Source organism: Terrapene carolina, unplaced genomic scaffold (assembly GCF_002925995.2).
Source record: "Terrapene carolina triunguis isolate 2854851 unplaced genomic scaffold, T_m_triunguis-2.0 Scaffold194, whole genome shotgun sequence".
NCBI lineage: Eukaryota > Metazoa > Chordata > Testudines > Emydidae > Terrapene > Terrapene triunguis.
The window spans coordinates 10,983,599-11,000,670 of record NW_020664545.1 but is presented as its reverse complement, the minus strand read 5'-3'; the positions used below and the strand labels follow the sequence as shown (position 1 = coordinate 11,000,670).

The 17,072-nt window shown below is 42.7% G+C and overlaps 1 protein-coding gene across 2 annotated transcripts in view; it reads left to right on the top strand.

Moving 5' to 3' along the window:
- SCAMP4 (secretory carrier membrane protein 4) overlaps positions 1-17,072 on the top strand; it is a 32,529-nt gene that overhangs the window by 192 nt on the left and 15,265 nt on the right. For both annotated transcript variants that reach the window (XM_024208225.2, XM_024208224.2), the window contains exons 2-3: positions 12,509-12,565; positions 15,099-15,227. In XM_024208225.2, coding sequence (XP_024063993.1) covers positions 12,559-12,565; positions 15,099-15,227 — 136 coding nt within the window. In that variant the 5' untranslated portion in view covers positions 12,509-12,558. The remainder of the gene's footprint in view (positions 1-12,508; positions 12,566-15,098; positions 15,228-17,072) is intronic.

The following is a 17,072-nucleotide window of genomic DNA, read 5'->3' as shown; positions in this document are numbered from 1 at the left end:
CCTTGTGATTTGTGGCGAGTTGGGTGTGTAACTGCCTGGTTTGTGGATGCAAATGACCATTTTGTATGTGTGGCAATTGAGGTAATTCTGTATTATGAGTGTACAGCAAGTAAGAAGGGTGGGGTGCTGTCTTGTATGCTGTGCAGGTGGAAGGAGAGGCTGCTTGTCCAGTGAATGCAAGGGAAAGTTACATCTGTAATGCATGGGGGTTTTGCACATGTGGTGATTGCAAGAAGGGTGGAAGTTTTTTCAAAGTGTGTCTTGGGCACTAGTAGTTCCAAGAGGGATGGTTTTCCTTCCCCCCCCTCCCCTTTTTGCTTTTTACTGCGATACCTTTTGCTAAATATATTCTGAAACTGTATTTCTCTCACACTGTAGTGATGAGACCTTTGTGGTATTTATCTCTGTTTGTAGACATTTGACATGTAAATAATTGATGATTATTTATTTTTGTGTGTTTTGTGTGTTACTGTTGTCTGCTGCAGAGGTCCCATTTGCTAGGCCAATCTGAGTAGTTCACTCCTGGGGGAATTCTGCATCACTGCGTGTGTGCAGAATTCATGTCCCCCCACAGATTTCTTTTCTTCCCTGCAGAAAAATGACTTCTGACAGGGGAGCAAAGGGAAGCCACAAGAGCAGTCATGCACCCCTCCCCGGCAGCACAGGCAAGTCAGTTCAGGCACCTGGAGCAGCCAATAGAGACATAAATCACCACCAGGTGTGTGTGAAGGGGTGGGCAGTTGTGAGAGAGAGACACTGTTCTCGCTCACTATTGCGGCATGCTTGGCATGGAGGGGCAGTGCTTCAGAGTGTGTCTGAGGAGGTAGGCGTGGCGCAGGCTGTCCCCTCAGAAAGAGCAGAACATAGCAGCCTGCCCACTTAGTGAATTGTTCCTATTGTCTTTGTGAATTCCCCCAGGAGTATAAAACCGGTGTGTAAGTTTTAAGGCTCCTTTACATAGTCAGAGTGGTGTAAAGGACAGTATGGCCTTATAAATGCACATGGTGCTTTACTGATTACAACTGGTCTAAATTTTTGGACTGAAAAAAATTCTTATCAAAATGTGCTCTATGAACTGTTTGCTACTGACTTTTCTGGAGATGGTCAGTAGCCAATATAAATTGTGAGTTTGATTCCCCAGCCCTCACTTGCTCTTCATGTGCCTATGATGTAACATTGAGCATATGGCTGCATATATTTGTTGACTAATAACTAGAAATAAAGGGTCAAACCTTGCTACATTACTATTAGGCAAGGGGGTTTGGGGATTTCCTCCAGTGCTCCTCACTCCCATTCTCCATCCATTGTATTGTACTTTAAATAAATTACCTAAATAATTGAAACCAGCATGATTATATTGTTATTTTAACAAATAAAATATGCAGAATTTTAAAATATTGTGTGCAGAATTTTTAATTTTTGGTGCAGAATTTTTAATATTTTTAGCGCAGAATTCCCCCAGGAGTAGTAGTTGTAATGCAGTGCGAAAGCACAGAGAAACAAATGTTGGAAAAGCAAGTCTTTCTCTCCTCCTCTGAGGCCCACTCCTGCCATCTTTTACTCATGTGAGTAAGGCTTATTCACAGGAGTAATCCCGTTGAAGCCAATGTCTGTCTATCATGTTTTTGTCGTGTGGGATCTTACATAAGGTAGGTAGGATATGGGGCTGTAAATAGTCCACCAGAGGTATGGGGGAAATTCCTCCAGAGCAAGCATTGTATTGGGCTTCCATAAACTGCCTTCTGCAAGTACCAGTATAGGTGTTGAGAGGGAGCATGGCAGTAGCATATATTGTTAATAGGCTTGGCAAAACTTGGCTTTTATTTTTTTTTATAATTTTGACAGATCATATTAATGTCTATTTTAAGCATTTTAAATGTTTGTATCAATTAAAATTTTTACAGTTGCAGGAAACTATGGGGGGCAGGCAATAATTAATGACTGTAAATATCAAGATTCAAAAAGTTGAAGTTTTATGACTGTTAAAACACAAATTGCCAACATCACATATCAAAATATATAAAATAAATATCCTTCAATCAAACTCTAATAAGTTCTCAAGCACCATTTTTCTTTCTTTGCCCATCTGTAAATTTTGCTTTATTCTTGATGGAAATATTTCTTTGTCAGTTTGGCTGTGTGTGGTGAATTGACATTTATCAGTAAAAATCGCATCCTTCTGAGCCTGATTGTAAGCTATAGACATCCTTGGAAATCTAATTAACATAGAGCAGCCCCTAGGCTGTCTAATTGACAGAAGAGAGAGGGTGTTTTTGTCCCATCTTCCCAGCAACTCAGGATTAGGAGGGTGCAAAGGTAAAAGCCTGTCAGTTACGACTATGCTCCCTCTCTCTAGCCTGACAGTGAAACTGGCTATAAACAAAAGTGAAATTAAATTCATTTATTTTGATCATCCATTTTCCTATGTCTCTTTTAGGTACTCATATGGCCCCCATTATCTGAGTGCCTTACAATCTTTAATGTATTTATCCACACAAAACCCTTGTGAAGTAGGGGAGTGCTTTTATCCCCATTGTACAGATGGGGAGCTGAGGCATAAGGGGCAGATATCTAGAAGTAGTTAGGTGCCTAACTCCCATTGACTTCAATGTGATTTAGGTGGTGCCTAGATACTTTTTAAAAATCTGGCCCTAAGTGGCTTGCTAAAGGTCACACAGGCAGTTTCTGACAGAGCAAGGAATTGAACCTGGCTCTCCCAAGTAACTCTATAATCTAGGAACAAAGAGTGTAGGCCATACTTGCAGGTTGTCAGGGGAGTCTATCTTGGGGCAAACAATAGCTACACGGGGAACAAAACGTTGATAACTGGTTCCTCAATCTAGCAGACAGTTAGAACAAGAACCAATGGCTGGAAGTTGAAGCTAGAAAAATTCAGACTGGAAATAAGGCACACATTTTTAACAGTGAGGGTAATTAGCCATGGAACAATTTACCAAGGATTGTGGTAGATTCTACATCACAGACAATTTTTAAAGTAAGATTAACTATTTTTCTAAAAGATCTGCTCTAGTTCAAACAGGAATTAATGGATGGAAGTGCTATGGCATGTTATCCAGGAGGTCAGACTAGATGATTGCAATGGTCCCTTCTGGCCTTATTATCTATGATTATAGATAATATAATCATGCATCATGCATCTGACGAAGTGGGTATTCACCCATGAAAGCTTAAGCTCCAATACGTCTGTTAGTCTTGTGGAGGAAAAATGGTCTAAGGCCTAAACTTTGGTCAAGTGAACTGTATGTGTGGCGTGGAGGAAGGAGAAGGGGGTGGTGGTGGTAAAAGGAGAAGGGCAGACAGAAATCGTAAAAGCAGAACTAACTGTAGAAATGATAAAAGTAGAATTAACCTTTGTAACAGACTACAATTAATAGATGTCAGGTGACAGCAAGAAACCGCGAAAGACAAAACTAAGAAAAAACAGGAAAACTTGTTTTGCTTCATCCCTTATATGGATGTAAAACTTTAAGGAAGTATATGTAATTTTTGTGGTTTTATCCTATATAATCTCTCGCATTTTATCTGTCGGGGGAGGGAGGGGGCGGTTCGGCTGCCTTGGCTGACTTCCCCCATGCATGCAAATTTGATCAATAAAGGAGCCTCAGGCTGTCTGATCCAAAATCAACCGTGTGGTCAATTTTCCACAACAATTTGGGGGCTCGTCCGGGATCCACAGAAGACTCCCCCAGACCGGAGGACCGCGGGCAATCTCCCACCAAACCCAGGGCTCATCTGAAAGGTAAGAGACCTTTTGAAATCTCTATCGTGGGTTTCTGGTGGCGGATTTGCCCGTAGGCTCAGGGTTGGGTGAGTTGCACACTGGATCTGAACCTTTTGCTGACAGACACACCTGACGCCCTTTTGTTTTGTCTTGTTCTGGTTGTTTTGTGTCTGTCATAGCTTCGGGGCTGGAACCCCTCAAGGTAGGGGCCATTATGGACCCCAGGGAAGTGAATAAGGTCAATTACTCTGGTGCCCTCGGAGTGGCCCTAAGGTTATTAGAGGGAATTAAGCAGTGAAACTATGTACAAATGTTAAAAGAAAAATTCTTGGTTTCTTTGCAGCCATTCCTTTGGGAATGTCTGTAAATAATCCAGGCAAGAGGTTATATAAGTGAAATCATTTGACTATGAAAAAGTTAGTCGAATTTGCTAAAGAACACTCCTGGTGTGTACAATCTTTGTTTTATAAGTTTAAAATAAATTGATGTTGTTTTGGGGATATAAAACCAAAAAATACTTTTTCCAAACAAAAGAAATTAGTATTGTTTTAATTTTGGTATTTAGCATTTAAGCCTTAAGGTGACTTAATGCTTTATAAGATTTAAATTGTTTTAAATAAAGACCAAAGTTGTGGCTGCAGCAGGGTAGTCAAAGCCAGGAGAATGGAAGATTTTAAATCTGTTTTGGTAACAAATAGCAAATAAAAGCTGATATCAACTAAAAAGCCGCAAAATTGTTCTTGAAGTGTTGCTGGGTACACCTTACACCTGATCACCTTTGGCGCTCCCCGGACGGTTGTGCCTCAGGTGCTCTGGCCCTATTTGCTCGCGTGCATCACCGTGTGAGCAAAGGGGGGGTTGATTGCTGCAGTTGAATAAGACTTTTCCTCTGTGGCCCAGCACTACTGCCAGCAACATAATGTTAGGCAGGCAGCACTTTCCCCTCTCTGGGGATCTTTTATAAATATTCAAATTGATTTAATTCAAATGTTTAAATGTTATCATTGTAAATGTGTTAGTTTTAGTAATGGATTTTCTTGTAAAAAGGCAGATGCCAAAACTGTTGTTAAACTTTTGCTTAGGAATTCTATATCACAATCTGGCATCCCTGGACAGATTAGAAAAGAGTTATGTGCCGCTTCGCAGATCCAGTGTGGCCAAATGCCCTTTGAAGGCCACTCCCAATCGAAAGACCGGACTCAGCCCTCATAAAATTTCTATCAGGGCTCCCGATGCGACTACCGGCAGTGCCCTACTGGCCCTGGCTCAGATGAACATTCATTTAATGGATGACACAATGCTTGATTATCGCCAGGCACTAATGAAATGTGTTAGGTTTTTTTATATATAGCAGCCCTGCCACTCGCTAAAACCAGGAGACTGGATCTACATAGAGGTCCATCAGTGAGAAACCACCCTGGCCCCACGCTGGAAAGGCCCATACCAAGTCCTGTCAACTATCAACGCTGTGAAGTGCCAAGAACTGACTGGACCCTCACTTCGCACTGCAAAAAGGCCCCTCCACCGTGAGAAGATTCTCCGACTGATGATCGGCTGTTTCTCCTTCTGGTGCTGCTGTTTCTTCTGGACAGCAGGAGAAAAGGACAAGATAAAAAGCTGGTAACCTCTCCTTTGTCTGCTGACAGACCCACTGTGCCTTTGGATCTTACGAAGAAAACAACCTCTCCACCTGAGGACATAATAAAGCTTCCAACCAAGCAAGGTGATTGTGCTAGTAACCTCTCCCTTGCTGCCTTACTGCCGGACAGCTAAGTGAACTAAGACTACGAAATCTCGAAGAATAGCTTGCAAAAGCTAGCCAAAACTACCTGAAAATGAAACTTTTAATATTCCTTAGCCTCTCCTTCTTAACGAACGTAGGGTGGGGATGGGGAAATAATATTTTTTTAAATCTTAGCCAATCAGTAGCTTCTGATTTAGCCTGTACCATATTGTAATATACCCCTATTTATATTATTGATATTAATGCCTTTCTGCCCTTTATAAAGGTGTTTAACCAACAGATGTGGTATAATACTTCACAAAGAAGAGATGTATTAGGACGTCGGTGGACTGTAATTAATGCCACATTAGGGACCATTAAGTTCACGCTGTTCTTATCCAGTTTTCAAATTATCTTTATATATCCCAATTGCTCTAAAGGAGCTGCCATTTGGCTAGCACAGCAAAAGACCTGGGCTTCTCCCAAAAAGAAAAGAGATTTGACTGGATACTTGTGGGATGGGGCTAATGGCGCAGCTGCAATTTGGAATATTCACAAAAGCCAACACCATAAGGAAAAATTAGGTCCATTAGAAAAAAGCCACTGTCTTATTATTGAAACACAGCTAACGTAGGTGCAGGCTGGGGTGGGCGAATTGTATGTTCTTTCCGCCCTTAGTTTTATAACCCAGGAGTTGCTGACGAAGATGGTCTTAAATATCACTGGTGCTGGGAAGGCATCGCAGTGGGACTTGGCATGCTTAGAAGTTCAGGATTTCCTGAATGACCAGCTAACGGCCATTCGGAGTGATCTTGAGCACCAGGCCTGGCCCACTGTCCTTACAGACGCTTCAGGAGTACCATCTGATCTATGGCCATGGAGGCGTACTTGGAGGTTCTCCGGATGGAGATGTGGATATTCACAGTGCTCCTTCCAAGCATACGGACCGGTTGGAGGGACGTGGGCTCCCACATACCGAATCCTGCCGGGTCTATGGGGAGGATGCATGTAGGATTGGGTGATTCACAGACACATTTGGGAAATCAAGCCACCTGGTAAGCCTAGCCAATTCATAGTCAGTGCTCCTGAAATAACACCCACATTGGATTGGGATAGGAAACAAATGGACACTAGGGCCATTAGAACCCCCCCAGCTCCAATGCATACGTAAACTCAAGCCAGGGAAAGTTGTCACTGTCCATAACAATGTTTGTTGGGAAGATAAGGGACTGGGAACCTTCCTGACAGGAGTCATGATCTTCCCGGCTAATAACAGCTGTGTATTTGTTAAGGCCCATATTGTACACAACGCCCATTTTAACCTTATTACGACTGCGGGCAGCCATATTGTCTACTGGCCTGCGGATAAAAATTTGTAATCCACTCTCAGGTGTCAAATGCCCTTTAGCTGGACGACCCTGGTGCCTGACCGTTTCCAAAATCTGCTTTCATTATTACCAGAGGTCCAAAGGATTTCTGATTTATAAGGGGAAATTCATATACTTGAAAATGTATATCAGGTAGAAAAAGGTGCCTTTCAGACCGCCTATAGACTGTCGTCTTTGTGTATTAGTTGGGATTTGCTGTGTGTGATAACCAAAATTATACACGAACCCCATCATATTGTTACATTGAGTGGGCTAACAGTTGTGGTGATGTTGCTTGGTTTGGAATTGTGCCTTTGTTATTGCTGTTGCAAAAAACATTGCTGTGCATATAATTTTTCTGCTAGGCAAGGGAACAAGTGGCATTAATGATTGTTAATACAATTTTTGATAAAAGTTGGGATGAGAAAAGGGAAAGGAAAAGGAAGGAAATCAATGGGCTCATGAATGTGGAAGTTTAGGCCAAAGGTGGCGCCAGAGAAGCACCAATTTTCCACAACAGTCTATAAGGTGCCACAGGATTCTTTGTCGCTAAAAGTCTCAGGTTAGCATCCTAACAGATGGACTGTCCTTTCTCCAAGCTGAGAGAAATTCAAAAAAATCAACGAAAGGCACAAACAGCGAGAAATAAATCTGATTTAAAATTTTCCCTTCTGACAACCTAAGATATTACTAAAATAGGTAAAGAAATACATTTATTTATGACCTACGACTTTAAACATGATGTATCCCTTTAATGTAGTTTTTTGCCTGCTTCCTGTGCAGACAACAGTGTCCTGTTTCTTACATTTTTAAAACAGAAAATGTTACCCTCAACAGGACACAAGGGCATTTTGTATTTTTGAAATGGAGACAGTAGCAGCTTTCATTGAACCCCATCTTGGTTTTGTGAGTCATGTGAATTGGACTGTAAACTTTGAGTTATTCATGTTTGCTTAGGAGCATAGTGGAAAAGGGAAGTGCATTTTACATCCAGGTTTCCTTTAGTTTCCCCCCAGCAAGATGGATTTTAATTGAAAAGTCTTGGCTGCAGAGAGTGGTGGGGTGATGCATTTTTAATCTGTTCTTTTCAGTTAACTTAAAAAAGCTTCTACATGAATGTATAATAGAACTTATGTTTCTGTTAATATCTTTCGTACGACTGCATCACAAGACATAAGTCAGTTACGGTCTCTATGTGCAGATGTAACTGCTCATCCGTATCTCTTCTTGCTTAACTGATCAGTATTTGCAGTGCAGCTGTTTCACAACACTTGTATCTTGCAGCTGGAGTTCACTGATGGCTAAGACTTCTTCAAATAGAAATATAGCATTGTACGGGCTATATATGCTCAAGTCAATGGGAACTGAGCAATGTTGTCACCTTGCAGGAGCAGGGTCTTTCTTCTGTTTTATCATAAATCTAAGGTGTCTTCTCCTCTAACATACAATCAAGTATTTGCAGGAGTCCCTGCCAAAATAAATGACAAGTTGGCAGTGTGTAATAACGACTCAATTACCAAGCCATTTCAGAGCACTAAAGAAAAGTACTTCAAGGTCCAAGCCAACAATGTAAGTGCATATCCTCATACAAAGAGTTTAGAGCTTGCTCCTACTGAAGTCCATGGCAAAATTTCCATGGACTTCAGTGGGAGCAGGATTGGGGCCCAAAGCCAACAAAACTAGAGGAATCTAAATAAATCGTGGAACCTGATCCTACAACACTTAACTTGCTCATTGGCTTTGTCTTCGTTGCAAAAAGGTGTGTGTGTGGGGGGGGGGGGGGGGGTTTGGTTTGGTTTTGTTTTTTTACATTGAAATTGCTGTTTCAAAAAACCACCCTTTTTGGAGTGAAAACATGGACTTCAGTGAGATTACTCATGTAAGTAAGGGTTGCAGAACAGGGCAGGCTGTTGTATTCATTCATGTGCTGTAGTATAAAATCATATGTGAGATTTAGTAAGAGTTTGAGCGCTGTCTACACTTAAAATTTAGGTTGACCTAGCTACCTCAATCAGGAGTATGAAAAATCCTCATCCCTTGAGCGCCATAGCCATGCCAACCCAACACCTAGTGTAGATGCTGCTGTGTTGACAGAAGAATGGTTCTGTTGACCTTGCTACCGTTACTCAGGGAGGTGGTGGTCTGTACTAATGGTAAAATCCCATCCATCAGTGTACAGTGTGTGTACACTAGGGGGTTATGCTGACATAACTATGCTGGTATAGTCCCTATAGTGCAGATATACCCTAGGAAGGTTTAATGAGGATAAAGAGTTAAGAAAAGTTATCTTCTCTTAGATGCTTTTAATTAGTTAAACACTTTTTAGTGAAAACAATATATGGGGAAACTGAAACTCTGGGATGTTGTGACATGGCTCTCTGCAATGCCAGAGATATAATCCAGGAATTCTCCTCGGTTGCATGCTCTAAGCACTGTACTGTTCCCCCTCCCATTAGGACTGTAAGGACTGATTACTGTGGGAGCACACTATCTGCATTCCTCCGGCCTGAAAAAAATAACCCCATTTGTTTACTGATCTTTCTTTCAGTAATAGATTTTTCTTTCTATTGACATTTTAATGTAATTGGTTGAATTATGTGACTTGTTCTTTCCAAAAAATTTTGTTCTTTGTTAAAAGCAGCTGCATGTGGTAGGGCCAAATTTAATTTGAACTTCTGTCTTCATGCTTTATTTCCTGTTTACACAATACAAAAGGAACAAGGAAAGCAAAAAAATAAGCCTCAATTTATGAATCATGTTTTAAGTTTAAAATGCCTGTCAGACAGAGTGTGAAGCGGTGGTGGTGGCTGGTTGTTTGTATTGTGATAGTCCTTAGGGCATCAACTCAGATTGGGGTCCCATTGTGCCAGGCACTGTGTGCAAACACGTAGTAAGGGACAGGTCTGGCTCCGAAAAACTTACAATTTACATAGGTCTTGTCTACGCTAAACTGTACCAGTAGAGTTAAAGTGATGCAACCTCCCTAGTGAGGATGCAGTTACACCAGTATAAAGGTGCCTTATACCCCGTATCTCTCTTCCTGGATGGGAAGGGGAGTAAGCTATACCGGTATGAGTCAGCTTTAATGTGGACAGTTATACTAGTACAAAGCTATGTCAGCACTAGCACTTTTGTCGTTAAAACTTACGTCGCTCAGGGGGTGTGACCCCGACTGAGCTAAATTACACTGACCGAAGCGCTGGTGTGGACAGGAGATGGGGGTTGGGATGGTTTAATTATGTCGATGGGAGAGCTCTCTCCCGTCAGCACAGAGCAGATCCATGGGAGAGCTTACTGCAGTGTAGCTGCAAGGTGTCCAGTGTAGACACAGCCTAAAGATTGTACCAGTATAACTAGATCAGTGTCCCAAAAAAAAAAAATCATATCACTAAGCAAAATAGATATACTGGTGCAAAATGACAAGTTTCAGAGTAGCAGCCGTGTTAGTCTGTATCAGCAAAAACGAGGAGTCCTTGTGGCACCTTAGAGACTAACACATTTATTTGGGCATAAGCTTTCGTGGGCTAGAACCAGGGCCGGTGCAACCATTTAGGCGACCTAGGCGGTCGCCTACGGCGCTAGGATTTGGGGGGCGCCATTTTCGTCGGCAGCGACCGCGGCGGCTGGATCTTCCGGCATTTAGGCGGAGGGAGCTGGGGCAGTGGAGCGCGGGGAGGGCCGCCTGCAGCAAGGGGCGGGGGCAGCATGCAGGGGAACTCCCTGCCCCACCTCCTCCCCTGCCCCACCTCCTCCCCGAGCACGCCGTGGCTGCTTCACTTCTCCCGCCTCCCAGGCTTGCGGCGCCAATCAGCTTAAGCGCCGCAAGCCTGGGAGGCAGGAGAAGTGAAGCAGCGACAGCGTGCTTGGGGAGGACGTGGGGCGGGGGGGAGCTGGGGCGGGGGGGAGCTGGGGCAGGGGGGGTGCCACGGGAGGGGGGGGAGCTGGGGAGGGGGGTGCAAGGTGGAAGTTTCGCCTAGGGTGCGAAACATCCTTCCACCGGCCCTGGCTAGAACCCACTTCATCAGATGCATGGAAAATACAGTAGCAGATATATATACATAGTACATGAAAAGATGGGAGTTGCCTTACCAAGTGGGGGGTCAATCTACGAGACAATTCAATTAACAGTACCAAGGGAGGAAATATCCCTTTTGTAGTGGTAATGAGGGTGGCCCATTTCAAATAGTTGACAAGAAGGTGTGAGTAACAGTATGGGGAAATTAGGTTTTGTAATGACTGGGAGTGGATGGGTCATTACAAAACCAAATTTGCCCCTACTGTTACTTGGTGTGCAGACCAAGCGATAGACAAGACTGATAAAGGGTGGGAGAAGAAACAGAGGGTCAGAGATGTAAAGTGAGTTGCCTCAAGTCACAACAATTTAGTGGTGGTTCTCCTGACTCACAAGTTCAGTGCCTTAGTCTGGAGATCACACTGCAGTGTGAGGTGGAACTTTGTACGTGTCTGTCATATTAAAGTAAGGGCTGACTTTTTTTCTTTCTTTTTACCAGTTATTTTTGTTGGTACTTAAAATTCTGGTTTAGAATTGTGGCCAAAACAAAGGTGTTTTTTATTTTGTTTTTGTTTTTTAAAGTATTCTTTGTTTTCAACTTGGGTTTTACTGAAAGCATTGGCACACATTTTCTGTCTTTAAATATCAAGTAGATAGAATCAGCTATCTGTGGTTCAGGACCCAAACCTGCAGCTTTTACTCACGTGGTTAATTCCACTGAAGTCAGTGGAATTGCTGAAGAGAATAAGGATTGCATGATTGTCTTCCAAGAATTGCAGTAATAAGAATGGTTCTCCACCCCTCATTAAATAATCTTTATTGGTAAAGTCTCTGTTTTTGTATGATTTTTTTTTTTTAATTAATGATGTATGTGTGAATTCTGTGGGAGTTCTGTACTGCAGTCTGGTTCCCTGCCAAACTTTTGTGTAAAAGAATTATCTGTGAAGATGAACTATGTTGTCAGTTTCTGTGTTGCATCTGTGATTTGTGTGTGTGTTTCCTAGCAAACAATGGGTTAATAATTAAGGCCTGGTCTACAGTGGGAAATTATATCAGTATAACTACTACCTCTCTCAGCATGTGTCTACACCGAAGCATTACGGCAGTGAAGCTGCTGCTGTAGCGTTTTAAGTGTACTCATACCCTAACCGTTATGAAAGTGCCATGGTGAGCTGGGGAACAGTCAGATCATTACGTCTTTGTTTTTTTTCCCTCTGACCTGAGTCCAAACCAGGCTCATTTGTCTCAACTTGTTGTCTGCCTTCAGCTGGAATGTGCATGTGTTCTGGCAGCAGTTTCCTGGGCAACCTCTGAATGTGTCAGGTACATTTAGCAGCACATTTATACATTGCTGAGCAGTAAAGCTGCTGAAGTTGTTGACAATGAGGTTGTAATTAAGCCTTCAAAGGTAGCATCCCATTAATACAAATAGGGGTAATTCATATTTCTCTTAGTGATACTGTTTGAGCCTGCCTACTCTGTAGAGTTAGAAACAAACACTTTGCACTGGAAAGGCTACGCTGGCAGTCAAGAGCTAGAATAATGAATTTTTGAAAAAATGTGGACTTTGTTGGATATTGCAAAAATGCCTTTAAAATTGGGGTTTCTGTGGATATGGGTTACAGTTATATGCTATTGATCTGATTTCTTTCTTTCCTTAATAGATCCATTGCTGTCTGATTTCAAATTTCTCCAAGGAACATTTCTAGCAGAAATGGCAGGTAAAGAGCAGTACTAAATACAGAGAAACAAAAACGATTGCAGATAACGTTTCAACAGTGTACAGCGATCAGCATAGTGGATTAGGCATGACAAGCTTTTCTTCTTCTCTCCATGGGCCCTTTGCATCCCTTGTAGAGCCTTCTGGCTGCTCCTCTTTTCCTCCCTTCCACATACTCCTGTTTTACACTGTGTGTGTCCTCAGGATCATTAACTGAGGTCCCCATCCTGGCCATAGAAGGCTGGGTGTGACTTAAATGCTTGTGTGGAGGAAATTGGACACTGCAGTCCCTACAGAGATTAAACATCTGCTTCCACAGCACTCCTAGCTGCATTATGAACTTAAATCAAGGGCTTAATTCTGCTCCCATTGAAAACAATAGCAAAACTCCCATTGACTTCACTGCGAGCTGGAACAAGTCCTGAGCTTATACAGCCTCTAAAATTGACAGTATTTTTTAGCAGACATTGCACTTGCTGTAGTCTAAAAGTCTTGTCCTAGAGCAAAAGCGAGTATTGTAGAAATCTCTGGGGCATGTGATCAGATCTGAGAGAATATTCTCTTACATTTCTATTGTCTTTCCTCTGAAGAAACCCCAAGCAGTTTAAAATTACATATGCACAGCAACCCTAAAATGCAGCCAACTCTGGGGTGGGCGGGTAGCAGCCAACTGGCACACAGCATGGTACACAACAATAGAGGAGAATAATAGAAGAGGAAATGTTGGCCACTGACAAACACCTTTAGCCAACTACCATGGGGTCATTACTTTCCAGGCAGTGCAAAATGCAAAGTAAACATTATGGTACTAAATGTATCTGCCTGAGAAAGCTGGAAGGCTTATCTGAATCTGCCAGGTTTTGAACCTGTGCTTCGAGAAAATCTATGGGCCAGATGCACTGGTGGCTTGCAGTCACGGGAAATGTTGGTGAATGAGACCACCTTGCGGGGAGGGAAGGAGAGAGGGATCTGCAGTAACATTCAGTGGCTGCAGCTACATTTTGGGAGGGGGGACAAAGAAGGGGCTAGCAGTACCCTGATAAAGAGGCTCTGGCCAGACTGTTCATTTAGCATCACAGAGAGGCTGCTCCTATTGCTGGTGTTTCTATAGAGAGCACTAATTTTCTATAGAGAGCAGTTAATTTTGCCAGAGCAGCTTTTTATCTTTTCACACAGAGATGACGGCAAGAGAGGGGGAACTCTCTGGGCCTGAAAGGTCATGTTCAGACACTTGTCTTGTCTTCCGTGCCATTTGGAAGTTTTCCCAGGACATTTTTCTTCTCTTCCTCTGATTGTTTTTAATTCTGTTTACTGAAGCTGAAGACTTGAAACAATTAGTCACAATGCCCTGGAATCAAACTTTAATCAGCACTCAAAGGCAAGAACAAATATTCCCAAACATGTAGAAATGCACACATGGTTAGATATTCACACGTGCATCCCTTCCCAGCAGCGAACAGCAGTTTGGATTATACAATTTAAAGAATCCTTTTACTTATTTAAAATTTTTTAAAAAATCAGAGGCTTAAAAAATAAAATGCATATAAGAAGGTATGCATCTCTCTGCTCCTTCTTGTGTTGCTGGCCCTACTGTTTGTATAACGGTGTCTGAATTTATGGTTTGGTTTGCTAAAGGCAGGGCTGAATGAGAATAGAAATATTGGATTTGGAAGGCAAGAAGGCCATGATTTATGAAATTCATAACAATAAAAACATCCCTGATATCTGCAGGGCAGATAATCCATGAAGAGTTAGTGCGACTCATTTTCCCCTTTGACTGGATGGCATCCTTTTAGTATAACCTATTTCTAGAGGATTGTTCTCCTAACGTCACCCCTTTCATTGTCATCAGACTATGTCAGCTGCAGGCCACAAGGCCTGATGGCTGTACCCAGCAAGATCTCCACTGGGAATGTAGGCTCTTCTGCAAGCAAACCTCCATCTGTCTGTCCTGTGGGAGAGGAGAATCCCTGCTTTTCATCTGATTTGTTTGGTCTGGGAAACCAATATCCACCCCTGCTTTTGTGCCCTAATGGATTAGATAAAACCCTCCTACAAGGGCTGCCACCACTAGATGCAGCTAGAGACCTGCTTAGCTGGCCTCTCTCACCCTATCTAAGCTACTACGCTCTTGAGCTGAGTCTGGAGTCTATGTTGCGCTGCACCTTTTGTGGTCATTTATGCCAGTGAAATGCAATTGAATCAGAATGGTGGTGCTTTTCCCCTGGTTTGCACTGGTGTAAATGATTACACAGGCTACAAAGCAACAGAGAATGAGCCCTAAATATCCAGGGTGAAGAGAAGTGCTGATGTTGGCCCATTTGAGTAAATAAACTGGATACTAGGAACCCTCTTCTCTCCTAATGGTGGGCATGTTTTTCAGGATAGTTCCAAGCTTCCACACTCTTTTCTGTGCTTCCTCTGGGTATTTCCATGCTGGGAAAGTGCAGCTGAGGGGTCATGTCATTATGATGATTCATTAATTTAAGAGAATGTCTGAGTTAGCTAAACTGTGTGTGTGTTTTGTTTTGTAGAGAAAGTGAATAACTTCCCTCCGCTCCCCAAGTTTATTCCTCTGAAACCGTGCTTCTACCAGAACTTTGCCGATGAAATTCCCATAGACTATCAGAGTCTGGTGAAGAGAATTTACCATTTATGGATCTGTAAGTGAAATTGACATTTTTTGAGAAATTGTATATATTGGGCTCAACAGCTATAAAAAAGGTAGATTCCCATGTATTATACGTTTTAGAGTTTCACTTCTGGTCACTTATCAAGAACAAAATCTTCCTTCTATGATGCTGTGGTGTAGATTGTGCCTGAATTTTAACATGTTGTCCCTTGAAACTTACTTCAAAATTAACTAGGGCTGTCAAGTGATTAATCACACTGTTAAACAATAATAGAATACTATTTATTTAAATATTTTTAGATGTTTTCTACATTTTCAAATATATTGATTTCAATTACAACACAGAATATGAAGTGTACAGTGCTCACTTTATATTTATTTATTACAAGTATTTGCACTGTTAAAAAACAAGAAATAGTATTTTTCAACTCCCCATTACAAGTACTGTAGTGCAATCTCTTGTTGAACTTACAAATGTAGAATTATGTACAAAAAAAACTTCATTCAAAAATAAAACAATGTAAAATTTTAGAGCCTGCAAGTCCACTCAGTCCTATTTCTTGGTCAAGCCGATCGCTCAGACAAACAAGTTTGTTTACATTTGGAGGACATAATGCTGCCCGCTACTTGTTTACAATTGTGAGGGATTGACCTGGGGATGTTGCGGGGGAGTTTTGCAGGTACTGTCTGCATTGGTGATGGGATATCAGGGTGTGACTTCACTTGAGGGATGATACCGGAGTACGTAACCTGAGCCAGGAGGGGGTTGGGGCCAGGTGACACCTTCAGCCTTTGTCCAGTTTCCCGGGCAGGAGGAGGAACCGGGGTGTGTGGCTGGAGGAGACTGCTGGAGGGGGTTTGTTTGGAGCTGGCTGGGGAAATGGAGGGAGACCCGGGGCTGGGGTCCAAGCTCCCTGCCCCCCAATATGGACCTGACTGAGGGGGTCCTGTTGTCTGTACCTGCAAGATGTATTTTGGACTGTGTTCCTGTCGTCTAATAAACCTTCTGTTTTACTGGCTGGCTGAGAGTCATGGTGAATCGCAGGAAGCGGGGGGTGCAGGGCCTTGTCTCCCCCACACTTCCTGACAACAGTGTAACCTGAAAATGAGAACAAGCGTTCTCATGGCACCGTTGTAGCCGACATCGCAAGATATTTATGTGCCAGATGCGCTAAAGATTCATATGTCCCTTCATGCTTCAACCACCATTCCAGGGGACATGCGTCCATGCTGATGATGGGTTCTGCTCGATAACAATCCAAAGCAGTGTGGACTGACGCATGTTCATTTTCATTATCGGAGTGAGATGCCACCAGCAGAAGGTTGATTTTCTTTTTTTTGGTGGCTCGGGTTCTGTAGTTTCTGCATTGGAGTGTTGCTCTTTTAAGTATCAGGAGGTAGCCGTGTTAGTCTGTATCTACAAAAACAACAAGGAGTCTGGTGGCACCTTAAAGACTAACAGATTTATTTGGGCATAAGCTTTCGTGAGTAAAAACCTCACTTCTTCAGATGCAACAAGTCCATGGGGCCGGATGCGCTGCATCCGAGGGTGCTAAAGGAGTTGGCGGATGTGATTGCAGAACCATTGGCCATTATCTTTGAAAACTCATGGCGATCGGGGGAGGTCCCCAATGACTGGAAAAAGGCTAATGTAGTGCCCATTTTTAAAAAAGGGAAGGAGGAGGATCTGGGGAACTACAGGCTGGTCAGCCTCACCTCAGTCCCTGGAAAAATCATGGAGCAGGTCCTTAAGGAATCAATTTTGAAGCACTTAAAGGAGAGGAAAGTGATCAGGAATAGTCAGCATGGATTCACCAAGGGCAGGTCATGCCTGACTAACCTAATTGCCTTCTATGATGAGATAGCTGGCTCTGTG